At 51.0% G+C, this 27,557-nt stretch overlaps 1 protein-coding gene across 3 annotated transcripts in view; it reads left to right on the top strand.

The window, feature by feature from the left end:
* RGS11 (regulator of G protein signaling 11) overlaps nt 1–27,557 on the top strand; it is a 350,999-nt gene that overhangs the window by 27,583 nt on the left and 295,859 nt on the right. For 2 of the 3 annotated variants that reach the window (XM_063934814.1, XM_063934816.1), the window contains exon 2: nt 26,357–26,453. In XM_063934814.1, the coding sequence (XP_063790884.1) occupies nt 26,357–26,453 (97 nt within the window). Of the gene's footprint in view, nt 1–8,456; nt 8,666–26,356; nt 26,454–27,557 lie in introns of those variants that run through there. The other variant, XM_063934815.1, reaches the window with a different exon arrangement.

Raw genomic sequence — 27,557 nt, 5'->3', positions numbered from 1 at the left:
TGAGGGTAGGGGCGCTGAGGGGGAGATACAGGGAGGGTGAGGGCACTGTGGGGGAATTACAGGGTGAGGTCAGGAACACTGAGGGGGAGATACAGGGAGGGTGAGGGTAAAGGCGCTGAGGGGGAGATACAGGGAGGGTGAGCGTAAGGGTTCTGAGGGGGAGATACAGGGAGGGTGAGGGTAAGGGCGCTGAGGGGGAGATACAGGGAGGGTGAGGGTAAGGGCGCTCAGGGGGAGATACAGGGAGGATGAGGGCTCTGAGGGGGAGATACAGGGAGGGTGAGGGTAAGGGCGCTGAGGGGGAGATACAGGGAGGATGAGGGCTCTGAGGGGGAGATACAGGGAGGGTGAGGGTAAGGGCGCAGAGGGGGAGATACAGTGAGGGTGAGGGTAGGGGCGCTGAAGGGGAGATACAGCGAGGGTGAGGGTAGGGGCGCTGAAGGGGAGATACAGGGAGGGTGAGGGTAGGGGCGCTGAGGGGGAGATACAGGGAGGGTGAGGTTAAGGGCGCTGAGGGGGAGATACAGCGAGGGTGAGGGTAGGGGCGCTGAGGGGGAGATACAGGGAGGGTGAGGGCTCTGAGGGAGAGATACAGGGAGGGTGAGGGTAAGGGCGCTGAGGGGGAGATACAGGGAGGGTGAGGGTAAGGGCGCTGAGGGGGAGATACAGGGAGGGTGAGGGCTCTGAGAGGGAGATACAGGGAGGGTGAGGGTAAGGGCGCTGAGGGTGAGATACAGGGAGGGTGAGGGTAAGGGCGCTGAGGGGGAGATACAGCGAGGGTGAGGGTAGGGGCGCTGAGGGGGAGATACAGGGAGGGTGAGGGCTCTGAGGGGGAGATACAGGGAGGGTGAGGGTAAGGGCGCTGAGGGGGAGATACAGGGAGGGTGAGGGCTCTGAGGGGGAGATACAGGGAGGGTGAGGGTAAGGGCGCTGAGGGGGAGATACAGTGAGGGTGAGGGTAGGGGCGCTGAAGGGGAGATACAGCGAGGGTGAGGGTATGGGCGCTGAGGGGAGATACAGGGAGGGTGAGGGCACTGTGGGGGAATTACAGGATGAGGTCAGGAACACTGAGGGGGAGATACAGGGAGGGTGAGGGTAAGGGCGCTGAGGGGAAGATACAGTGAGGGTGAGGGTAGGGGTGCTGAGGGGGAGATACAGCGAGGATGAGGGTAGGGGTGCTGAGAGGGAGATACAGCGAGGGTGAGGGTAGGGGCGCTGAGGGGAAGATACAGGGAGGGTGAGGGTAAGAGCGCTGAGCGGGAGATACAGGGAGGGTGAGGGTAAGGGCGCTGAGGGGGAGATACAGGGAGGGTGAGGGCTCTGAAGGGGAGATACAGGGAGGGTGAGGGTAAGGGCGCTGAGGGGGAGATACAGGGAGGGTGAGGGCACTGTGGGGGAATTACAGGATGAGGTCAGGAACACTGAGGGGGAGATACAGGGAGGGTGAGGGTAAGGGCGCTGAGGGGAAGATACAGCGAGGGTGAGGGTAGGGGTGCTAAGGGGGAGATACAGCGAGGATGAGGGTAGGGGTGCTGAGGGGGAGATACAGCGAGGGTGAGGGTAGGGGCGCTGAGGGGAAGATACAGGGAGGGTGAGGGTAAGAGCGCTGAGCGGGAGATACAGGGAGGGTGAGGGTAAGGGCGCTGAGGGGGAGATACAGGGAGGGTGAGGGCTCTGAAGGGGAGATACAGGGAGGGTGAGGGTAAGGGCGCTGAGGGGGAGATACAGGGAGGGTGAGGGCACTGTGGGGGAATTACAGGATGAGGTCAGGAACACTGAGGGGGAGATACAGGGAGGGTGAGGGTAAGGGCGCTGAGGGGAAGATACAGCGAGGGTGAGGGTAGGGGTGCTGAGGGGGAGATACAGCGAGGGTGAGGGTAGGAGCGCTGAGGGGAAGATACAGGGAGGGTGAGGGCTCTGAGGGGGAGATACAGGGAGGGTGAGGGTAAGGGCGCTGAGGGGGAGATACAGGGAGGGTGAGGGTAAGGGCGCTGAGGGGGAGATACAGGGAGGGTGAGGGCTCTGAAGGGGAGATACAGGGAGGGTGAGGGCACTGTGGGGGAGATACAGGGAGGGTGAGGGCACTGTGGGGGAATTACAGGATGAGGTCAGGAACACTGAGGGGGAGATACAGGGAGGGTGAGGGCTCTGAAGGGGAGATACAGGGAGGGTGAGGGTAAGGGCGCTGAGGGGGAGATACAGGGAGGGTGAGGGCTCTGAGGGGGAGATACAGGGAGGGTGAGGGTAAGGGCGCTGAGGGGGAGATACAGGGAGGGTGAGGGCTCTGAGGGGGAGATACAGGGAGGGTGAGGGTAAGGGCGCTGAGGGGGAGATACAGTGAGGGTGAGGGTAGGGGCGCTGAAGGGGAGATACAGCGAGGGTGAGGGTAGGGGCGCTGAAGGGGAGATACAGGGAGGGTGAGGGCTCTGAGGGAGAGATACAGGGAGGGTGAGGGTAAGGGCGCTGAGGGGGAGATACAGGGAGGGTGAGGGTAAGGGCGCTGAGGGGGAGATACAGGGAGGGTGAGGGCTCTGAGGGAGAGATACAGGGAGGGTGAGGGTAAGGGCGCTGAGGGGGAGATACAGGGAGGGTGAGGGTAAGGGCGCTGAGGGGGAGATACAGCGAGGGTGAGGGTAGGGGAGCTGAGGGGGAGATACAGGGAGGGTGAGGGCTCTGAGGGGGAGATACAGGGAGGGTGATGGTAAGGGCGCTGAGGGGGAGATACAGGGAGGGTGAGGGTAAGGGCGCTGAGGGGGAGATACAGGGAGGGTGACGGCTCTGAGGGGGAGATACAGGGAGGGTGAGGGTAAGGGCGCTGAGGGGGAGATACAGTGAGGGTGAGGGTAGGGGCGCTGAAGGGGAGATACAGTGAGGGTGAGGGTAGGGGCGCTGAGGGGAGATACAGGTAGGGTGAGGGTAAGGGCGCTGAGGGGGAGATACAGCGAGGGTGAGGGTAAGGGCGCTAAGGGGGAGATACAGGGAGGGTGAGGGCACTGTGGGGGAATTACAGGATGAGGTCAGGAACACTGAGGGGGAGATACAGGGAGGGTGAGGGTAAGGGCGCTATGGGGACGATACAGTGAGGGTGAGGGTAGGGGTGCTGAGGGGGAGATACAGCGAGGATGAGGGTAGGGGTGCTGAGGGGGAGATACAGCGAGGATGAGGGTAGGGGCGCTGAGGGGAAGATACAGGGAGGGTGAGGGTAGGGGCGCTGAGGGGGAGATACAGGGAGGGTGAGGGTAAGGGCGCTGAGGGGGAGATACAGGGAGGGTGAGGGCACTGTGGGGGAATTACAGGATGAGGTCAGGAACACTGAGGGGGAGATACAGGGAGGGTGAGGGTAAGGGCGCTGAGGGGAAGATACAGCGAGGGTGAGGGTAGGGGTGCTGAGGGGGAGATACAGCGAGGGTGAGGGTAGGGGCGCTGAGGGGAAGATACAGGGAGGGTGAGGGCTCTGAGGGGGAGATACAGGGAGGGTGAGGGTAAGGGCGCTGAGGGGGAGATACAGGGAGGGTGAGGGTAAGGGCGCTGAGGGGGAGATACAGGGAGGGTGAGGGCTCTGAAGGGGAGATACAGCGAGGGTGAGGGTAAGGGCGCTGAGGGGGAGTTACAGGGAGGGTGAGGGCACTGTGGGGGAATTACAGGATGAGGTCAGGAACACTGAGGGGGAGATACAGGGAGGGTGAGGGTAGGGGTGCTGAGGGGAAGATACAGCGAGGGTGAGGGTAAGGGCGCTGAAGGGGAGATACAGTGAGGGTGAGGGTAGGGGCGCTGAAGGGGAGATACAGCGAGGGTGAGGGTAGGGGCGCTGAGGGGGAGATACAGGGAGGGTGAGGGTGAGGGTAAGGGCGCTGAGGGGGAGATACAGCGAGGGTGAGGGTAGGGGCGCTGAGGGGGAGATACAGGGAGGGTGAGGGCACTGTGGGGGAATTACAGGGTGAGGTCAGGAACACTGAGGGGGAGATACAGGGAGGGTGAGGGTAAAGGCGCTGAGGGGGAGATACAGGGAGGGTGAGCGTAAGGGTTCTGAGGGGGAGATACAGGGAGGGTGAGGGTAAGGGCGCTGAGGGGGAGATACAGGGAGGGTGAGGGTAAGGGCGCTCAGGGGGAGATACAGGGAGGATGAGGGCTCTGAGGGGGAGATACAGGGAGGGTGAGGGTAAGGGCGCTGAGGGGGAGATACAGGGAGGATGAGGGCTCTGAGGGGGAGATACAGGGAGGGTGAGGGTAAGGGCGCTGAGGGGGAGATACAGTGAGGGTGAGGGTAGGGGCGCTGAAGGGGAGATACAGCGAGGGTGAGGGTAGGGGCGCTGAAGGGGAGATACAGGGAGGGTGAGGGTAGGGGCGCTGAGGGGGAGATACAGGGAGGGTGAGGTTAAGGGCGCTGAGGGGGAGATACAGCGAGGGTGAGGGTAGGGGCGCTGAGGGGGAGATACAGGGAGGGTGAGGGCTCTGAGGGAGAGATACAGGGAGGGTGAGGGTAAGGGCGCTGAGGGGGAGATACAGGGAGGGTGAGGGTAAGGGCGCTGAGGGGGAGATACAGGGAGGGTGAGGGCTCTGAGAGGGAGATACAGGGAGGGTGAGGGTAAGGGCGCTGAGGGTGAGATACAGGGAGGGTGAGGGTAAGGGCGCTGAGGGGGAGATACAGCGAGGGTGAGGGTAGGGGCGCTGAGGGGGAGATACAGGGAGGGTGAGGGCTCTGAGGGGGAGATACAGGGAGGGTGAGGGTAAGGGCGCTGAGGGGGAGATACAGGGAGGGTGAGGGCTCTGAGGGGGAGATACAGGGAGGGTGAGGGTAAGGGCGCTGAGGGGGAGATACAGTGAGGGTGAGGGTAGGGGCGCTGAAGGGGAGATACAGCGAGGGTGAGGGTATGGGCGCTGAGGGGAGATACAGGGAGGGTGAGGGCACTGTGGGGGAATTACAGGATGAGGTCAGGAACACTGAGGGGGAGATACAGGGAGGGTGAGGGTAAGGGCGCTGAGGGGAAGATACAGTGAGGGTGAGGGTAGGGGTGCTGAGGGGGAGATACAGCGAGGATGAGGGTAGGGGTGCTGAGAGGGAGATACAGCGAGGGTGAGGGTAGGGGCGCTGAAGGGGAAGATACAGGGAGGGTGAGGGTAAGAGCGCTGAGCGGGAGATACAGGGAGGGTGAGGGTAAGGGCGCTGAGGGGGAGATACAGGGAGGGTGAGGGTTCTGAAGGGGAGATACAGGGAGGGTGAGGGTAAGGGCGCTGAGGGGGAGATACAGGGAGGGTGAGGGCACTGTGGGGGAATTACAGGATGAGGTTAGGAACACTGAGGGGGGGATACAGGGAGGGTGAGGGTAAGGGCGCTGAGGGGAAGATACAGCGAGGGTGAGGGTAGGGGTGCTAAGGGGGAGATACAGCGAGGATGAGGGTAGGGGTGCTGAGGGGGAGATACAGCGAGGGTGAGGGTAGGGGCGCTGAGGGGAAGATACAGGGAGGGTGAGGGTAAGAGCGCTGAGCGGGAGATACAGGGAGGGTGAGGGTAAGGGCGCTGAGGGGGAGATACAGGGAGGGTGAGGGCTCTGAAGGGGAGATACAGGGAGGGTGAGGGTAAGGGCGCTGAGGGGGAGATACAGGGAGGGTGAGGGCACTGTGGGGGAATTACAGGATGAGGTCAGGAACACTGAGGGGGAGATACAGGGAGGGTGAGGGTAAGGGCGCTGAGGGGAAGATACAGCGAGGGTGAGGGTAGGGGTGCTGAGGGGGAGATACAGCGAGGGTGAGGGTAGGAGCGCTGAGGGGAAGATACAGGGAGGGTGAGGGCTCTGAGGGGGAGATACAGGGAGGGTGAGGGTAAGGGCGCTGAGGGGGAGATACAGGGAGGGTGAGGGTAAGGGCGCTGAGGGGGAGATACAGGGAGGGTGAGGGCTCTGAAGGGGAGATACAGGGAGGGTGAGGGCACTGTGGGGGAGATACAGGGAGGGTGAGGGCACTGTGGGGGAATTACAGGATGAGGTCAGGAACACTGAGGGGGAGATACAGGGAGGGTGAGGGCTCTGAAGGGGAGATACAGGGAGGGTGAGGGTAAGGGCGCTGAGGGGGAGATACAGGGAGGGTGAGGGCTCTGAGGGGGAGATACAGGGAGGGTGAGGGTAAGGGCGCTGAGGGGGAGATACAGGGAGGGTGAGGGCTCTGAGGGGGAGATACAGGGAGGGTGAGGGTAAGGGCGCTGAGGGGGAGATACAGTGAGGGTGAGGGTAGGGGCGCTGAAGGGGAGATACAGGGAGGGTGAGGGCTCTGAGGGGGAGATACAGGGAGGGTGAGGGTAAGGGCGCTGAGGGGGAGATACAGGGAGGGTGAGGGTAAGGGCGCTGAGGGGGAGATACAGGGAGGGTGAGGGCTCTGAAGGGGAGATACAGGGAGGGTGAGGGCACTGTGGGGGAGATACAGGGAGGGTGAGGGCACTGTGGGGGAATTACAGGATGAGGTCAGGAACACTGAGGGGGAGATACAGGGAGGGTGAGGGCTCTGAAGGGGAGATACAGGGAGGGTGAGGGTAAGGGCGCTGAGGGGGAGATACACGGAGGGTGAGGGCTCTGAAGGGGAGATACAGGGAGGGTGAGGGTAAGGGCGCTGAGGGGGAGATACAGGGAGGGTGAGGGCACTGTGGGGGAATTACAGGATGAGGTCAGGAACACTGAGGGGGAGATACAGGGACAAAATATTTGTTTCAGGAAAGAAAAATATATATATTATGTAAACATGATGTTACGTACTATACTCAAACAATCATACTTTCTTATTCAAACTAATCTAAATAATGAAGTATTCCTGACAATATCGCACGCCCCCCCTCCCGGCATCACATTTATGTAGCAAATACCTCACAGCAGGTTTGCCCCACTGGCTGGCACCCGAGGACCAGAAGAGTGTTTGTGTCTCTTGACACTCCTCATAAACGGCAGGTACAGGAGCCGAAAGCGCACGGCGGGTACAGGTCCAGAGGGTACAGGAGGAGGCTGCGTGCGGCACATCGGGTGCCGAGTTCCCATGGATTACTAGTCTAGGCAGGATCAGCGCCGGCGGCTAAGAGAGTGTGAGTAGTATGAGGGCTGTCAGTGGGGAATACAGCAACACGCTGCGGATCGGTAATAGAGTCTCTGATCTGCAGCGGGTGGCAGGGGGCCCTTTCAGATGGGGGGCCCGGGGTACTTACCCTCAGAGTCCCAGCCTTAATCCGGCTCTGTCTGCCTCACCCCACCGCACGTCAGTGGGGAGAGCGCAATGAAGCCCCTTGCGGACTTGCTGCGCTCACCACAGGCTCTAGTCTCACTCTATGGGTGTCGTGGACACCCACGAGTGGGAATAGCCCGTTAGTCGGTATTGTGGCTGGCGGCATTGTGTGGTGTCCTTAGGCTGACCGCCGGAATCCCGTGCGCCGGTCACGTAACCGCATCCCCCAGTTATGTACTGTACTATAAGCCATAGTTATCTGATAAAGGCTTATTACTTACTTCTCATAGGACTTCTTTCAGGACATTTGATCTACATAGGACATTATAGTGCTGACATTATTACTGCCCCTCTGACTATAATCCCCTCACTACGGATGCCACCAGCCAGAGGCAGAACTCTGGGAGGAAATGGAGTCATCTGCCGCCGGGCTCCTGCTCTGAAGGGGGGCACCTCTCCTCCCATTCTGTGACACCATTGAATTAAGTTAATTGATAGCTGTCGCTGTCTTTTCAGTGGCCGACTTCCTCACTGGTCCCTGCACCTTACAAGTCACACCCTCTTTATTATACTGAATATACACATTTTACCATGGCCGGATTAACAATGGGGCGGATGGAGCTGCAGCTCCAAGCCCCCCATTGAAAATAGGCCCACAGACCTCCCTGCAGTGCAGGCAGTAGCCAGTGCTGCCTGGAAAAAAAATATTTCCTGTCAGAACATACATCATCTCACTCACCTCTGGCTGCCCATTCACCTCTACCCCAAACTGGTCAGCCTGTGTCCTGACCGCTTTGTGTTGCAAGGGGCGGGGCTTCGGACGGGCAAGGGGGCGGGACTTCGGACGGGCAAGGGGGCGGAGCCACGTAAATAGTTACGAGACAGCAACCTCCTGTCAAGACCCTGCCCCTCTTTCATGAGGCATGTTATTGTTGGAAAGCTGCAGCAGGAAAGGTATGCTGCAGCAAAAGCAATTATGTTTTGATGGGCGAGGGGGCGGGACTTCGGACGGGCAAGGGGGCGGGACTTCGGACGGGCAAGGGGGCGGAGCCACGTAAATAGTTACGAGACAGCAGCCTCCTGTCAAGACCCTGCCCCTCTTTCATGAGGCATGTTATTGTTGGAAAGCTGCAGCAGGAAAGGTATGCTGCAGCAAAAGCAATTATATTTTGATGGGCGAGGGGGCGGGGCTTCGGATGGGCATGGGGGCGGAGCCTCGGAGATATCTCCGAGGCTCTGCCCCCGAACCCATCAGAAGCTGCGGCCCCTTGTCCATCAAAACCTAAATGTTTTTGCTGCAGCATACCTTTCCTGCTGCAGCTTCCCAACAATAACATTGAAAGAGGGGAAGGGTCTTGACAGGAAGCTGCTGTCTTTTAGGAGAGCTGGGTCCCTGGATGTCAGAGCTGAGGGGGCATGCAAACCATGTGAGTAGCAGCCCACACCAGACCCTGAGGTCTCCTATGTAAGTGGTGTCTATGTCAGTAAGTTTTGAAGGGGGAGGGGGGGGGGGGGGGGGAAGGGTGTCGCTAAGTAAGTAGTGTCTGTCAGTAAGTAGTGTCAGTGTCAGTAGGTTTTGCGTTTGTGTGTGTGTGTGTGTGTCAGTAAGTAGTGTCAGTAAGTTTTGCATTGTGTCAGTAAGTTTTGCATTTTGTGTGTGTGTGTGTGTCTGTAAGTTTTGTGTTGTGTCGTGTGTGTCAATATGTTTTGCGTTGTGTGTGTGTGTTAGTCCTGCAAGTGTGGCAGTACGCTCCGGTATGGCGTACCATTAAGAATGTGTCCGCCAGTACGCCATACCCCCGCCACACTGTAAAACACCACCACCAAGCTCCTAGATCTTGCTCGGAGGCGCCGCCAGCACCTTCTTCCTTTTCCAGGAAAAGGACTGCTGGGAGCATGAAGGTGATGTCATCACCCTCCCACACCTGGCAGACTGGCAGAGAAAAAGTGATGATGGGGTGCCGGGCCACCGGTGTGTGGGTGGTATTCAGTATACCAGTTGGGATCCCAGCGCACAGTATACCGGCGCCGGAATCCCGACAACCGGCATACCGACACCTTTTCTCCCTTTTGGGGGTCCACGAACCCCCTGGAGGGAGGATAGCTTGGCGCTTACGCGCGCCACTGAGCCTGCAAAGGGCTCATTTGCGCTCACTTTGCTGACGGGAAGCCGGCAGTCGGGATCCTGGCGCCGGTATGCTGGCTGCTGCCGGGGACCCGGTCGCCGGCATCTCATACTACACCCCGGTGAGTAACTCTAATGGTCGGGACCCCTCCCCACAAGTACAATGAGGCGGCACTACCAAGTTTTGCTGGTGCAGTAAGATATATTGATCCAGAATCTTACTAAATAAATCTTACTGCACCAGCAAGACTCGGGAGTGCTGCCTCATTGTACTCTGTCCACAGCTTGAAAAACCGAAGGAGGGCACTGGAGCAAATATTCACATCATAACAGGATGAGTGCTGGGTACGCATCTTATATATAATATTTTTTATTCTATAACAAGTGTCACATCCTGCTGTCCTTGTCTCTGTAGTCCGCAGGGACAGGGGGTGTCTGTGCCATGGATTCACATAATATATAACCACTTCACCTAGTGTCACATGGTTACATCCCTTAATGACATGTGACCACGCCCACGGCACGCAGGCACAGTACCACTGAGAAAAAAATGCTGTGTGCACCACAGGTGTCAGTAAGAAGTGTCTGTCAGTAAGTAGTGTTTGTGTCAGTACATTTTGCATGGTGTCTGTGTCAGTAAGTTTTGTGTGTGTCAGTAAGTAGTGTTTGTCAGTAGGTTTTATACTGTATGTGTGTGTGTGTCAGTAAGTAGTGTCTGTCAGTAAGTGGTGGGTGTCTGTGTCAGTAATACCCCTTTCACACCGCAAAAATAACCTGGTATAGACTGGGTATATTGCTGGGTCGACACGTTCCGATGTGTGTTGTGAAAGGGGTCATGGGCGAATTCTGGATTGCCTGACCCAGTAATTCAACCCGGGAATAAAGAAGGGTTATTCTCGGGTTAAATACCAGGTCCGGTGCAGTGTGAACGGGTCACCCAGGTCGATGCAACCCGGGACCCGTTCACTGCATAGGGATGATCTCATCTCCCAGCACCGCCTCTGCACCTGATGCCGACTCCATCTCCACCCACAGATGGCAACCCGAACCGGCAAATTGCCGGGTCGGGTTGGCGGTGTGTAGGGTCAAATGCCGGGTCCCACCCAGGAATGGACCCATTTCCAATTCCCAGGTGGGACCCGGCATTGTGATGGGAGAGCGGTATAAGTATTGTGTTGTGTGTGTGTCAGTAAGTAATGTCTGTGTCAGTAAGTTTATCTGTGTTGTGCGTGTGTGTCAGTCACTGCAGTAATACCTATCAGTAAGTGTCTGTGTCGGTAAGTTTTGTGTTGTGAGTGTGTGTGTTAGTAAATAGTGTCTGTCAGTAAGTGGTGATTGTGTCAGTAAGCTTTGTGTTTGTGTGTGTGTCAGTAAGTACTGTCTGTCAGTAAGTGGTGACTGTGTCACTCACATGGCATAGGCCACACCCCCTATTTAGACCACACCCACACCACACTGATCACACCCCCACATCACTAGTCACACCTCCTGCCGAGGCACACAATAGGCCCTTCCTAAATTTCAGCTCCAGGCCCATATGGACCTTAATCTGGCACTGCATTTTACAAGTATCACACCCAGGATTAGAAATCACAACCTATTACACTGGAAGCAGACACCTTACTGATGAAGCTGTTGCTCCTGTATAGGAAATATGAGAATTTTAACTATATGAAGATACTTCTCTGACAATTACACGTAACTTCATATAGTTAGAATTCTCATACTTCCTCTACAGGAGCAAATAGCTCCATCAGTAAAGTGTCTGCTGTCAGTGCAACAGGCCATGGGTTCTAATCCTGGGTATGACTGCTAAGAAATGTGTCATTTAAAATAAAAGACAATTAAATGTATAAATACAGTATATAATTTTGCACCAATATTTATCTTGCCTCCGGGCGACTGTGACGAACTTACGCCACTGCCACCAGCTGCGGAGATTGATAAAGAAGAACAGTCCCTAAATCGGATGAAAACGGTTGTCTCTGATCACTTCGTAGTTCTTCTACCTTTAATAATTAGACCCCCTTTTTTATTATTCCTAGAGTTGTGAAAAGTGACAGCGAGACGTATATTCATCCACCTGGCAATGAACACACGCTGAGATTACAGTACATAAGAGTTACAGAGGATTCAGTTTAAGGTGTATTTTGTGAACAGCTCGGAATAACAGTTGTGTGTATCTGTCACCAGTGATAACGCGCCACTTACTCGCAGTGTGACATTAATCCTTGCTAATCCATCCCACGGTGGTAATCCCACGTGGCTTTTTTTTGGGGGGGGGGGAGAGAATTATTCATTTTGTCTTAATACAAGCTGTTACTTTATTATTGTGTGTATGGAATAGCTTTATTTCCTGTGGGACTGTAATCAGTTGGGGAACGATGCAGATTTAGACACAACCGAACCACTTCGGAAGGGTTTTAATTGAGATGAATGCAATTACTGGTAAAAGACATTTTAATTAAAAGTGTTTACACTGTGTCTGTAAAATGTATTTTCCTGTTTGCTCTGTTTTTGCGATTCTGTCTGTAGCTCATCTGCTGGTCTACGTCCCTCTGCTTTTGTATAGGACCCATTAGCGATTTTCATGAGAAAAGTGGGCTGTTGCCTGTCAGGGATCCGGTCTGAAGATCGACAGTGTCTAGGTCGACAATGTTTAGGTCGACCACTATAGGTCGACAGTCACTAGGTCGACATGGATGGAAGGTCGACAGAGTTTCTAGGTCGACATGTGCTAGGTCGACAGGTCTAAAGGTCGACATGAGTTTTTCACATTTTTTTTTTCATACTTAACGATCCACGTGGACTACTATTGGAACGGTAAAGTGTGCCGAGCGAAGCGGCAGCGGAGCGAAGGCACCATGCCCGAAGCATGGCGAGCGAAGCGAGCCATGCGAGGGGACGCGGTGCACTAATTTGGGATCCCGGTCACTCTACGAAGAAAACGACACACAAAAAAAAAAAATTCCTCATGTCGACCTTTAGACCTGTCGACCTAGCACATGTCGACCTATAAATCCTGTCGACCTTCCATCCATGTCGACCTAGTGACTGTCGACCTATAGTGGTCGACCTAAACATTGTCGACCTAGATACTGTCGATAAAATGAACCACACCCGCCTGTCATTGTCCAACACTTACAGTGTGCTTGTCGAGATCCCCACCTGTTCTCCTCTCTGATAGCAGTCAGCACAGAAAACGTAGAGACGCCAGAGCAATCTCTAATCAGAGATGGGGGGGAAGGGGGGGAGCTGTTTAAGAATGAGATTCAACATTGCTTGAGATTGTATTGAAATATTCAGATGCACATGCATCTATTTATATTCATGTGCATGGTGCTCTAATTTGTAGGATAATCTGTCTCTATACTGTTTCCCCATCGCATTACACAATGCTTCCAGGTGCAAATATGAGCCTTAACCATTTATATGTAGCAAAATGGGATTTTTATTTTTTATTTTTTCATGTAAAAAATAAGGGCTATCTTGTCTTACCATACCAGGATCTAGTACTGCTATTGCCCCCTGATTTAAATATGTCTGACTGTTACTTGTAACAGCGCTATTGTTCAGCAGGAACTGAGTTTCTGAACCTCTTAGTAAATATGACATCATCAGTAACTGGGTTCCTGAACCTGTCCTGGGCCAAAATGTATTTTCCATAAGATAAGTTGTATTTTAAATTCCATTTTGAGTGTCTTCTTTTCTATAATCTGTCTGTCTGTCTGTCTTTCTATCGTTTTATTTTAAATTCCATATTGAGTGTCTTCTTTTCTAAAAACTATCTATTATCTGTCTATCTAAATCTTTTTTAATAGCTCCACCCCCAGAACCCGTAGTTTCTAAACCTATTTTTCCCAAAAAATAGTACTAGTGTAACTGGCATTGCTGGGGTCATTGTGTAACTGGCACTACTGGGGGCATTATGTGTATCTGGCACTACTGGTAGCATTATGTGTATATATGGCAGTACTTATGGCATTATGGGGGATATTCAATTGTTTGAAAAGTCAGCTGCGTGTCTTTTTTTTCCTATCTAATAGACAGGAAAAAACAGACACCCAACCGACTTCAAACAGCTGAATATCCCCCCATGTGTTTAAAAAAAAAATATGTACCAATTGATACCTCGCCCCATTGGTAGCTCCACCCACATCACTGCTCACCTCTGCCCTGCCCACAGTTCCTGAACCTACTTTCCTACAAAAATAGCACTGCCTGTAAAGCGCTACTAATATAGTTGCATTGGTAGGAGAGAGGGAAGAGCAGTGGTGGACATCGAAGTGGGGTCTGGTGCAGTGTCTGTGGCTCATGATTGGATGTGGTTCTTGTCCAATGAGGTGCTACCTACACTACACTCAAACCATACCACCAAATTCGAACGACCCACACAGATGTACTGACGGCTCTCTACTCCACATGGTGTCAGCTGCATTAGAAGCTGGATAACAAGGGGGTTTGAGGGAGCAACAAGAGTTAAAGTGGCCATACACTTGTGACTTCTTCTCAGAGGGGAGAAGTCGCATATGATCACTCTTGAACCGCCCAGCAACTTCCAGGTGGCAGGATCGCATATGATACATCATATGCACTGCATTCCTTTTGCATACGATAAATCGTATGCGACCCCAGCCAAGGCTGCCGGTACGCTATATCTATAGTGCAGTACTTCTGATCTAGGGGCTCCGATCCGATGCTCACAGGACCGCGCATCGGATTGGAGGTAAAGCACATGCGATTTGCCAGTTTTAATTCGATTTATCGCCCCGAAACGTCGGAATCGGATGAAATCGGGCAAAATCGCACTAGTGTATGGGCACCTTTACATATCTGGTTCTGATCATTTGTCTTCACAGATCAGCTATTTCCCCAGTAAGAACAGCAGGGAGGGGGCTGCTAAGCTCTGTGGCTGGAGCGTGCCTGCTGAACTGTATATCGCTACCACATCTAGGACAGCCCAACTCTACATAGACATGTGCTGGACATACATTCCTGTGATGAGCTCTGATGTTGGATGGGCCAGTCATTTGGCTGTGGCTATGGCTGTGGAAAGCAGATGCTTGGAAATCTGTGCAGATAAGCTCTTTATAGATAATATTTTGCTGTCAGGTCTGCTGAATGTATAATTATACAAATGTCATTGCACTTCAGCATTAAAAGTAAGCCCCGTGCAGCGCCGCAGATTGTTGTGGATGTAATCACAGCTGGACACAATTCAGTCTTTTCTATACATTAAATTCATTAGCAAACACATTATACGCACATGCGGATTTTCTACAGTAACATACCGGAGTTCCTACTTACCTACGGTTGAACGCATTAGCTCTGGAGAGTAGGCCAGTATGCCTGAGATGTAGTGAATGAGATGCAGCTGGATGCCAGCAAACCAGGCAGAAGACAGAGCTATGTGGCAGGGAATCATACAGTTGTATTACATAGGCTCTGCAGATGAATTTCCAGATAGAGCCTGCTCTGTAACGTCTGGTAACTGATCTCTTGCTATGTCACACATTAGGGCGGGATGTACTATGTGACATCGCCGCCTGTGTCATTCTGCGCATGTGCAGAATGACGGGGGCGGCCACAGGGCATGCTGGGAGGGATCCCTCACACAGCGCTGCGGAAAGAAGCCCATAAGCTTCTATGGGGTTTTACCAGCAAAAGCTGGCGAGCCCCTGCGCGGCGCTGACCTGGCGGCCGGGGGATAGTACATTAGGAGAATGCGGTAAACAGGGGGTTTACCGCATTTTCCGCTTAGTACATCCCACCCTCAGTAACTCACAGCATTTACACAGACTGCACTAAACCTCGGATCAGCACAAGTCCCTCGCACAACAAGACTTTCCTCTAGTCTCCAAACTTTCAGTGTTCCCTTAAAACTCACCTCATCAATCAGCTTATCACAGTCCAGAAACACCCACATAATCTCCATAAACTAATCTACCCAATTACATCCCTTCTACACAGACCACACATCACTTTAAATTTGTTCTCTTTGTGCACTCACACATCTGGAAGACCCCAGGCCAGCATTGCTGTGTGACTGGATCACAGATCACAAAGAGCCTCTGCAGTCTGGTTGGACAAATATGTAATGGGGTCCATACATCAGCAACTCATTGCTGCAACTCCCCGTCTGCCAACGGTTGGCTTGGGGGGTGTTGGAGAAATCCAATTTGTTGGGTTTCCCCGACTCGCCAGTTCTGACCAAAATGATCACCAACGGATCGTTGCTCATTGTTGTTGCCGATCGCCGGATCAGCAGAACAGAGAAGTGGGGCCGTAGATGTATGGCCCGCATAACACTTGCGGGACAGTGGCTAAAAAGCAGGAATGTTGGGAGGTATAATCAAATTTCTATTTGCCTATAAACTGCAAGCTTGTGAGCAGGGACCTAAACTAGAGATGAGCGCCGGAAATTTTTCGGGTTTTGTGTTTTGGTTTTGGGTTCGGTTCCGCGGCCGTGTTTTGGGTTCGACCGCGTTTTGGCAAAACCTAACCGAATTTTTTTTGTCGTATTCGGGTGTGTTTTGGATTCGGGTGTTTTTTTCCAAAAAACCTAAAAAACAGCTTAAATCATAGAATTTGGGGGTCATTTTGATCCCAAAGTATTATTAACCTCAAAAACCATCATTTCCACTCATTTTCAGTCTATTCTGAATACCTCACACCTCACAATATTATTTTTAGTCCTAAAATTTGCACCGAGGTCGCTGGATGACTAAGCTAAGCGACCCTAGTGGCCGACACAAACACCTGGCCCATCTAGGAGTGGCACTGCAGTGTCACGCAGGATGTCCCTTCCAAAAAACCCTCCCCAAACAGCACATGACGCAAAGAAAAAAAGAGGCGCAATGAGGTAGCTGTGTGAGTAAGATAAGCGACCCTAGTGGCCGACACAAACACCGGGCCCATCTAGGAGTGGCACTGCAGTGTCACGCAGGATGTCCCTTCCAAAAAACCCTCCCCAAACAGCACATGACGCAAAGAAAAAAAGAGGCGCAATGAGGTAGCTGTGTGAGTAAGATAAGTGACCCTAGTGGCCGACACAAACACCGGGCCCATCTAGGAGTGGCACTGCAGTGTCACGCAGGATGTCCCTTCCAAAAAACCCTCCCCAAACAGCACATGACGCAAAGAAAAAAAGAGGCGCAATGAGGTAGCTGTGTGAGTAAGATAAGCGACCCTAGTGGCCGACACAAACACCGGGCCCATCTAGGAGTGGCACTGCAGTGTCACGCAGGATGTCCCTTCCAAAAAACCCTCCCCAAACAGCACATGACGCAAAGAAAAAAAGAGGCGCAATGAGGTAGCTGTGTGAGTAAGATAAGCGACCCTAGTGGCCGACACAAACACCGGGCCCATCTAGGAGTGGCACTGCAGTGTCACGCAGGATGGCCCTTCCAAAAAACCCTCCCCAAACAGCACATGACGCAAAGAAAAAAAGAGGCGCAATGAGGTAGCTGTGTGAGTAAGATAAGCGACCCTAGTGGCCGACACAAACACCGGGCCCATCTAGGAGTGGCACTGCAGTGTCACGCAGGATGTCCCTTCCAAAAAACCCTCCCCAAACAGCACATGACGCAAAGAAAAAAAGAGGCGCAATGAGGTAGCTGTGTGAGTAAGATAAGCGACCCTAGTGGCCGACACAAACACCGGGCCCATCTAGGAGTGGCACTGCAGTGTCACGCAGGATGGCCCTTCCAAAAAACCCTCCCCAAACAGCACATGACGCAAAGAAAAAAAGAGGCGCAATGAGGTAGCTGTGTGAGTAAGATAAGCGACCCTAGTGGCCGACACAAACACCGGGCCCATCTAGGAGTGGCACTGCAGTGTCACGCAGGATGTCCCTTCCAAAAAACCCTCCCCAAACAGCACATGACGCAAAGAAAAAAAGAGGCGCAATGAGGTAGCTGTGTGAGTAAGATAAGCGACCCTAGTGGCCGACACAAACACCGGGCCCATCTAGGAGTGTCACTGCAGTGTCACGCAGGATGTCCCTTCCAAAAAACCCTCCCCAAACAGCACATGACGCAAAGAAAAAAAGAGGCGCAATGAGGTAGCTGTGTGAGTAAGATAAGCGACCCTAGTGGCCGACACAAACACCGGGCCCATCTAGGAGTGGCACTGCAGTGTCACGCAGGATGGCCCTTCCAAAAAACCCTCCCCAAACAGCACATGACGCAAAGAAAAATTAAAGAAAAAAGAGGTGCAAGATGGAATTGTCCTTGGGCCCTCCCACCCACCCTTATGTTGTATAAACAGGACATGCACACTTTAACCAACCCATCATTTCAGTGACAGGGTCTGCCACACGACTGTGACTGATATGACGGGTTGGTTTGGACCCCCACCAAAAAAGAAGCAATTAATCTCTCCTTGCACAAACTGGCTCTACAGAGGCAAGATGTCCACCTCATCATCATCCTCCGATATATCACCGTGTACATCCCCCTCCTCACAGATTATCAATTCGTCCCCACTGGAATCCACCATCTCAGCTCCCTGTGTACTTTGTGGAGGCAATTGCTGCTGGTCAATGTCTCCGCGGAGGAATTGATTATAATTCATTTTAATGAACATCATCTTCTCCACATTTTCTGGATGTAACCTCGTACGCCGATTGCTGACAAGGTGAGCGGCGGCACTAAACACTCTTTCGGAGTACACACTTGTGGGAGGGCAACTTAGGTAGAATAAAGCCAGTTTGTGCAAGGGCCTCCAAATTGCCTCTTTTTCCTGCCAGTATAAGTACGGACTGTGTGACGTGCCTACTTGGATGCGGTCACTCATATAATCCTCCACCATTCTTTCAATGTTGAGAGAATCATATGCAGTGACAGTAGACGACATGTCCGTAATCGTTGTCAGGTCCTTCAGTCCGGACCAGATGTCAGCATCAGCAGTCGCTCCAGACTGCCCTGCATCACCGCCAGCGGGTGGGCTCGGAATTCTGAGCCTTTTCCTCGCACCCCCAGTTGCGGGAGAATGTGAAGGAGGAGATGTTGACAGGTCGCGTTCCGCTTGACTTGACAATTTTCTCACCAGCAGGTCTTTCAACCCCAGCAGACTTGTGTCTGCCGGAAAGAGAGATCCAAGGTAGGCTTTAAATCTAGGATCGAGCACGGTGGCCAAAATGTAGTGCTCTGATTTCAACAGATTGACCACCCGTGAATCCTTGTTAAGCGAATTAAGGGCTCCATCCACAAGTCCCACATGCCTAGCGGAATCGCTCCGTGTTAGCTCCTCCTTCAATGTCTCCAGCTTCTTCTGCAAAAGCCTGATGAGGGGAATGACCTGACTCAGGCTGGCAGTGTCTGAACTGACTTCACGTGTGGCAAGTTCAAAGGGCATCAGAACCTTGCACAACGTTGAAATCATTCTCCACTGCGCTTGAGACAGGTGCATTCCACCTCCTATATCGTGCTCAATTGTATAGGCTTGAATGGCCTTTTGCTGCTCCTCCAACCTCTGAAGCATATAGAGGGTTGAATTCCACCTCGTTACCACTTCTTGCTTCAGATGATGGCAGGGCAGGTTCAGTAGTTTTTGGTGGTGCTCCAGTCTTCTGTACGTGGTGCCTGTACGCCGAAAGTGTCCCGCAATTCTTCTGGCCACCGACAGCATCTCTTGCACGCCCCTGTCGTTTTTTAAAAAATTCTGCACCACCAAATTCAAGGTATGTGCAAAACATGGGACGTGCTGGAATTTGCCCATATTTAATGCACACACAATATTGCTGGCGTTGTCCGATGCCACAAATCCACAGGAGAGTCCAATTGGGGTAAGCTATTCCGCGATGATCTTCCTCAGTTGCCGTAAGAGGTTTTCAGCTGTGTGCGTATTCTGGAAACCGGTGATACAAAGCGTAGCCTGCCTAGGAAAGAGTTGGCGTTTGCGAGATGCTGCTACTGGTGCCGCCGCTGCTGTTCTTGCGGCGGGAGTCCATACATCTACCCAGTGGGCTGTCACAGTCATATAGTCCTGACCCTGCCCTGCTCCACTTGTCCACATGTCCGTGGTTAAGTGGACATTGGGTACAACTGCATTTTTTAGGACACTGGTGAGTCTTTTTCTGACGTCCGTGTACATTCTCGGTATCGCCTGCCTAGAGAAGTGGAACCTAGATGGTATTTGGTAACGGGGGCACACTGCCTCAATAAATTGTCTAGTTCCCTGTGAACTAACGGCGGATACCGGACGCACGTCTAACACCAACATAGTTGTCAAGGCCTCAGTTATCCGCTTTGCAGCAGGATGACTGCTGTGATATTTCATCTTCCTCGCAAAGGACTGTTGGACAGTCAATTGCTTACTGGAAGTAGTACAAGTGGGCTTACGACTTCCCCTCTGGGATGACGATCGACTCCCAGCAGCAACAACAGCAGCGCCAGCAGCAGTAGGCATTACACTCAAGGATGCATCGGAGGAATCCCAGGCAGGAGAGGACTCGTCAGAATTGCCAGTGACATGGCCTGCAGGACTATTGGCATTCCTGGGTAAGGAGGAAATTGACACTGAGGGAGTTGGTGGGGTGGTTTGCGTGAGCTTGGTTACAAGAGGAAGGGATTTACTGGTCAGTGGACTGCTTCCGCTGTCACCCAAAGTTTTTGAACTTGTCACTGACTTATTATGAATGCGCTGCAGGTGACGTATAAGGGAGGATGTTCCGAGGTGGTTAACGTCCTTACCCCTACTTATTACAGCTTGACAAAGGCAACACACGGCTTGACAAATGTTGTCCGCATTTCTGGTGAAATACTTCCACACCGAAGAGCTGATTTTTTTTGTATTTTGACCAGGCATGTCAATGGCCCTATTCCTCCCACGGACAACAGGTGTCTCCCCGGGTGCCTGACTTAAACAAACCACCTCACCATCAGAATCCTCCTGGTCAATTTCCTCCCCAGCGCCAGCAACACCCATATCCTCCTCATCCTGGTGTACTTCAACACTGACATCTTCAATCTGACTATCAGGAACTGGACTGCGGGTGCTCCTTCCAGCACTTGCAGGGGGCGTGCAAATGGTGGAAGGCGCATGCTCTTCACGTCCAGTGTTGGGAAGGTCAGGCATCGCAACCGACACAATTGGACTCTCCTTGTGGATTTGGGATTTCGAAGAACGCACAGTTCTTTGCGGTGCTTTTGCCAGCTTGAGTCTTTTCAGTTTTCTAGCGAGAGGCTGAGTGCTTCCATCCTCATGTGAAGCTGAACCACTAGCCATAAACATAGGCCAGGGCCTCAGCCGTTCCTTGCCACTCCGTGTGGTAAATGGCATATTGGCAAGTTTACGCTTCTCCGACGACAATTTTATTTTAGGTTTTGGAGTCCTTTTTTTACTGATATTTGGTGTTTTGGATTTGACATGCTCTGTACTATGACATTGGGCATCGGCCTTGGCAGACGACGTTGCTGGCATTTCATCGTCTCGGCCATGACTAGTGGCAGCAGCTTCAGCACGAGGTGGAAGTGGATCTTGATCTTTCCCTAATTTTGGAACCTCAACATTTTTGTTCTCCATATTTTAATAGGCACAACTAAAAGGCACCTCAGGTAAACAATGGAGATGGATGGATACTAGTATACTTATGGATGGACCGCCGAGTGCCGACACAGAGGTAGCTACAGCCGTGGACTACCGTACTGTACTGTGTCTGCTGCTAATATAGACTGGATGATAATGAGATGTAGTATGTATAAAGAAGAAAGAAAAAAAAAACCACGGGTAGGTGGTATACAATTATGGATGGACTGCCGAGTGCCGACACAGAGGTAGCTACAGCCGTGGACTACCGTACTGTGTCTGCTGCTAATATAGACTGGATGATAATGAGATGTAGTATGTATAAAGAAGAAAGAAAAAAAAAAAAACCACGGGTAGGTGGTATACAATTATGGATGGACTGCCGAGTGCCGACACAGAGGTAGCTACAGCCGTGGACTACCGTACTGTTGTCTGCTGCTAATATAGACTGGATGATAATGAGATGTAGTATGTAATGTATAAAGAAGAAAGAAAAAAAAAACCACGGGTAGGTGGTATACAATTATGGATGGACTGCCGAGTGCCGACACAGAGGTAGCTACAGCCGTGGACTACCGTACTGTACTGTGTCTGCTGCTAATATAGACTGGATGATAATGAGATGTAGTATGTATAAAGAAGAAAGAAAAAAAAAACCACGGGTAGGTGGTATACAATTATGGATGGACTGCCGAGTGCCGACACAGAGGTAGCTACAGCCGTGGACTACCGTACTGTACTGTGTCTGCTGCTAATATAGACTGGATGATAATGAGATGTAGTATGTATAAAGAAGAAAGAAAAAAAAAACCACGGGTAGGTGGTATACAATTATGGATGGACTGCCGAGTGCCGACACAGAGGTAGCTACAGCCGTGGACTACCGTACTGTACTGTGTCTGCTGCTAATATAGACTGGATGATAATGAGATGTAGTATGTATAAAGAAGAAAGAAAAAAAAAACCACGGGTAGGTGGTATACAATTATGGTTGGACTGCCGAGTGCCGACACAGAGGTAGCTACAGCCGTGGACTACCGTACTGTGTCTGCTGCTAATATAGACTGGATGATAATGAGATGTAGTATGTATAAAGAAGAACGGAAAAAAAAACCACGGGTAGGTGGTATACAATTATGGATGGACTGCCGAGTGCCGACACAGAGGTAGCTACAGCCGTGGACTACCGTACTGTACTGTGTCTGCTGCTAATATAGACTGGATGATAATGAGATGTAGTATGTATAAAGAAGAAAGAAAAAAAAAACCACGGGTAGGTGGTATACAATTATGGATGGACTGCCGAGTGCCGACACAGAGGTAGCTACAGCCGTGAACTACCGTACTGTGTCTGCTGCTAGTATAGACTGGATGATAAATAATGATATAAAAAATATATATATATCACTACTGCAGCCGGACAGGTATATATTATATAATGACGGACCTGCTGGACACTGTCTGTCAGCAGAATGAGTTTTTTAATTTTTATAGAATAAAAAAACACCACACAAGTCACACGACGAGTGTACTTTTTCAGGCAGACAATCACAATATACTATACTGGTGGTCAGTGTGGTCAGGTCACTGGTCACAGTGGTCAGTGGTCAGTCACACTGGCAGTGGCACTCTGGCAGCAAAAGTGTGCACTGTTTAATATGTACTCCTGGCTCCTGCTATAACCTATAACTGCTCCCCAGTCTCCCCCACAATTAAGCTGTGTGAGCACAGTCAGATATTATACATAGATGATGCAGCACACTGGGCTGAGCACAGATATGGTATGTGAGTGTGACTGAGTCACTGTGTATCGTTTTTTTCAGGCAGAGAACAAGAACAGAACGGATTATTAAATAATAATAAATTATAAAACTGCACTGGTGGTCAGGTCACTGGTCATCAGTCACTAGTATAACTCCTCCTAAGCTCCAGTAAGTAAATGAAGTGTCTCACTCTCACTCTCCTATCTATTTTAATTTCTAAACGGAGAGGACGCCAGCCACGTCCTCTCCCTATCAATCTCAATGCACGTGTGAAAATGGCCGCGACGCGCGGCTCCTTATATAGAATCCGAGTCTCGCGATAGAATCCGAGCCTCGCGAGAATCCGACAGCGGGATGATGACGTTCGGGCGCGCTCGGGTTAACCGAGCAAGGCGGGAAGATCCGAGTCGCTCGGACCCGTGTAAAAAAACATGAAGTTCGGGCGGGTTCGGATTCAGAGAAACCGAACCCGCTCATCTCTAACCTAAACCTCTCCGGGCCTGATTCAGCACTAGATGCTGATTCAAATGACCACACTTATTAACGATTGTCAGGAATGTTCGCAGATACAAGACCCATTCTGGGCATGTGCAGAACGGGTCCTGGGTGAGTGTATGCAGTCCCCCTTCTGCGTCTGCCTGATTGACAGGCAGAGGCGTTTGTGGGGTGGGGATGGCCGGTGTTTTGCCCCCGTTTTCCGGGAGTGGCAAAGCCAGGGTCTGTGTCTCTGGAAGCATACTTCCTGGCCTCTCAAGGCACCTTGCAACGGCCAGCCTGAGTAAGCTGAGGCTTACTCAGCTGGCGGTATGCGGAACACATCCCGACTGATGATCGCAAGTGCAGCAAGGAGGCGTCTGACATCTTCTGAATTTGTATTTTCAGTGGACGAATTTGCAAAGCCCTTATGTGTGGCTTTGCAAATCCGTCTGCTGCTGAATCAGGCCCTTTGTCTGCTATTCACCAGTCTTGTTTCATTAGCGTTCCATATCGCAATTGAATATGCTTGTGGCGCTATATAAATCACTGTTAATAAATACAATCTAGGATAGACGCACTGATTTACATATATATGACACACATACCTGACAGTTGGATAATCACCCAAGTATTGCATCTTCCTTTCTATGTTACTTTCTCTCCTGCCACTCACTGAGCTGACCACCTTGCTGGAGTCATGGCACACCACACAAGGCCTCTCATGCTGGCTCAAGGGATCAACAAGAATGGGCCTGACCTCATGCAGTAAAGCTTCTCTCTGTTTTTGGGGGAGATCTAACCTTGGAGAGATATAGGTGGTATTCAAATGATATATCACGCCCAATCTCCTTTCTAAAGTGATCCCCATTATTGCGCATATTGCACCCTTAGTAATCAGGTTTAGCTGCGTTAAGGGTTGGGCACCCTCGCTTTCCGCGGGGGTAGCGAGCTGAAATGATTATACCACGCCTGTCAGCAGAAACAGAAAGTGTGTAGAAGGGGGTGAAAAGAATTGAATACCGCCCTTAAAAGTGGAGAGAGATAAAGTACCAACCAATCAGCTCCTGTCAGTTTACAAACACCGCCTTTCAACTGTCAGTTGGGAGCTGATTGGTTAGAACCTTAATTTACTAAGCCTTGCATGGAGATCAAGTAGACGGCAATAAAGTACCAGTCAATCAGCTCATAACTGTCATTTTTCATACCCAGTCTGTGACATGGCAGTTAGACACTGAAGGGTTTATTCAATTATTTGAAAAGTCAGTTGGGTGTCTGTTTTTTCCTATCTAATAGATATGAAAAAATAGACACCCAACCGACTTTTCAAACAATTGAATTCCACCCATTGTGACTGGTGCTTTATCCCCATCCACTTTACTGTATCTCCATCCAAGGCTTAGTAAATAGACCCCTTAGTTCCATACTTTCCTGGAATGCCCGGGGAAAATAGCCCCCCCCCCCCCTCCCCCCCCTGAAAAAAAGTCTCCCCCACTTTTCCAATCAAGTGGTCAATGGTGTGATAACACAATTCACTCGGAATCATATCATTATGACCCCATCCCCTGCTGCTTGGTGTCACAAATCGCGGTATTTTGCTGGGGTAGCAAGGATGTGCCACATGTTGTCACACCCCTAACTTCCCCACCGGGATCTCCCAGAGGGGGCTCACTAACTACACCAATAGATATGCGCTGTAACCAAGTATACATGTCATTATTTTATGTTATTCCGTTACTTAGTTTACACTGTTTAGTACTTTTGCGCCAAACGGCACTGCATAAATCTGGGGCGTCTTATAAATAAAAGCCAATACAACTCAGCACCAAGAAATGTGTGCAGCTGCACATCGCACAAGGCTGCAGCAAGCCTTCACATCCAATTCTCCCTGCCCCTTTCTTGGTAGTCCCAATGCCCACCTGGTATTCCACAGTTATGTGATAACTGTTATAAGAGCAGTGATGTTTCATCATGACTGCTGATTTTACGGCATCGGAGCTTAGGGTGCGCCCAGCCTGGGAAAGTGCCGGGAATTATAACTGACAAAGCCAGGGCTTTTTTTTTTTTCTTAGGTTAAAATGGAAAATATAATTCCTGTCTCTAAAGTACTGACAGTTCCATGTGTTGTCTTTTTGCCCTTGGATGATATATGATAGTGACGAAGAGCAGCCCTCACCCCCTTATCCATTTCCCCAAAATACTCCTCTTTAATGGACTGGGCCAGACGGCGATTTTGAGGCATTAACCACATAATAGAGATCACAGGGTTTGTGACTCCGTCACTGTCTCTGTGCTCTGACTGCCTGCAGAATATGTTGGCATTTAACCAATAAGAGATAATATTAAAACTAGATCTGTTCAAATGTAGGTCACAATACTTTTATGTGCTCAAATTCTGTAACAGAAATGACATACTGTAGAGGTTTCAAGCAGACGTGGATTTCCAAATCTTCCAGGGCCACATCTAGCTCAGGGTTAATGATGGAATAATCTCCACGAAAACAGATTCATATTTTATATAACAATGACTAAAGTGAGGTGTGCTTAGCTACAGTGCCTAGAACTCTTCATAGATCTGTCCATACATGGGGGGGAGGGGTGCGGTCAGTGTCGGACTGGGGCATGTAGGGCCCACCGGGAGTATGCAGTGGTATGGGCCCATGTTTAGGGGTGTGGCCAGTTTGCTGATGGGGTGTGGCCTGCCACCTCATTGGTTTGACTAACCATTGGAGAGTGCAACATCTGGGCCCCTTCATAAATATATACAGTAAATTAATCTGCTGCATGCATGATAATGTACCAGATTAATAACAGCAATGCACTGTAGAAAATACACCATAGTCCAGTATAAGGTAACATATGTATAATGTATAATTCAAGTGCACAGTCTGGAACCTGATCCTTAGAGCAGGAGGAGGGCCCCCCAGGCAGTGGGGCCCACCGGTGTTTTCCCCTGTACCCCTGTGGGCCAGTCCAAGCCTGGGTCCGGTGTACAAATACTTACTCCCTCCTATGTCGGGATGATAGACAGCCGGGATATCGTATGCATTCCCTGTCATGATGTCTCCTTCTAACTTTGTCCCCATGGCCTTTCTGTTTGGGATATGTGGCTTTAATATTGCCACACAGCTGGTACAATATGTACTATATTGGTAACACCGAGCGTGGGCATATTTCTTCTCTGTTTAGTATTTCATATATCTCTGAACTGATCTCTGCACACACGATTCCATTCTAATTGTGCTTTTTTACCACACAAAATCAGATGGAGCGCCTCATTGTGTCTATGCAGGACCCAGATGTTGGTATCAAAATGAGAAACCAGCGTTTGCTAATTACGGTCATCCCCCACGCCATGACCGGTAAGTTCAACGGTCACCATTATATGTATATCAAGTCTACCCTATTGTTCATTCATAAATCTATTGTTCATTCACAAAAGTTTGACATGTGTTACAAATACCTTGGATAGCAGTGTGACAGGGAGCAGAGAGAAAGAGGAGAATTTAGCATAACTGAACAAGTACTGTGTTTAAATAAGCAACCAATCAGCTTCGAGGTAGCATTTATTAAGTACATTCTATAAAATGATAGGTAGAAGCTGATTGGTTTCTATGGCAACTTCTCCACCGGTCCTCTTCTCCACTCTGTAGAATACCGACGGTCGGGGCGGGTGCAGAGAGTCCCCTTGCGGGCTCGCTGCAATCGCTACGCTGCGGGCTCGGTGGCTCGGTGTACTCGACACAGGTTCTGTTCCCACTCTGTGGGTGTCGTGGACACCCACGAGTGGGAATAGCCCCTGTGAGCCCGTATTCCGCCTGGCGGCATTGTCAGCAGACGGGATTCCAACGTCGGTATCCTGACCGCTGGTTTCCCGACTGCCGGCAATTTAACTGCATCCCCCTTGATTATCTGTTTAATCACAGGATGCAGTTTTACACAGTAAAAAAAGGGTGACAGTGGGGACGGTAAAGAGAGAATGAATGATATGGGGGCTTTCATTGACCTCTGAGCTCACATTCTTTTAACTAAAGGTTCCTAGGGCGTCATACCGTACTCTTTCTTGAGACAGATACTGAATTCCTTGAGGCAAACGTTTCAGGAAAGATCTAATTATGTGAGAATACATTTCTGCTCTGGTAGGTTTGACTTGCTAGTGATAAGTTCATCCATTCTTGCTTAGATCTGTACAACTCACATGAACAACGAAAGGCGAATGTTAGCTAAAAGTCTATTCATGTTCAGAAATAGCTGCTATAAATGTACTGTAGTTGGAAAAAGGGACGAAGAGAGTGTTACCTATAATTACAATTTCTGTGTATTCTCATAGCTAATTGATAAGGTTGAGTCTCCCTAATCCAAAATGCTTGGGACCAGAAGTATTTTGGATTTTTGGGGATTTTGGAATATTTGCATATCATAATGAGGTATCTTCGTCTAAACATGAACTGCAATTTTGTTTGATA

This window comes from Pseudophryne corroboree, chromosome 7, assembly GCF_028390025.1.
Source record: "Pseudophryne corroboree isolate aPseCor3 chromosome 7, aPseCor3.hap2, whole genome shotgun sequence".
Classification (NCBI taxonomy): Eukaryota; Metazoa; Chordata; class Amphibia; order Anura; family Myobatrachidae; genus Pseudophryne; species Pseudophryne corroboree.
Note: the sequence above shows the minus strand (reverse complement) of the source record. Positions and strands in the feature narration are given on the sequence as shown.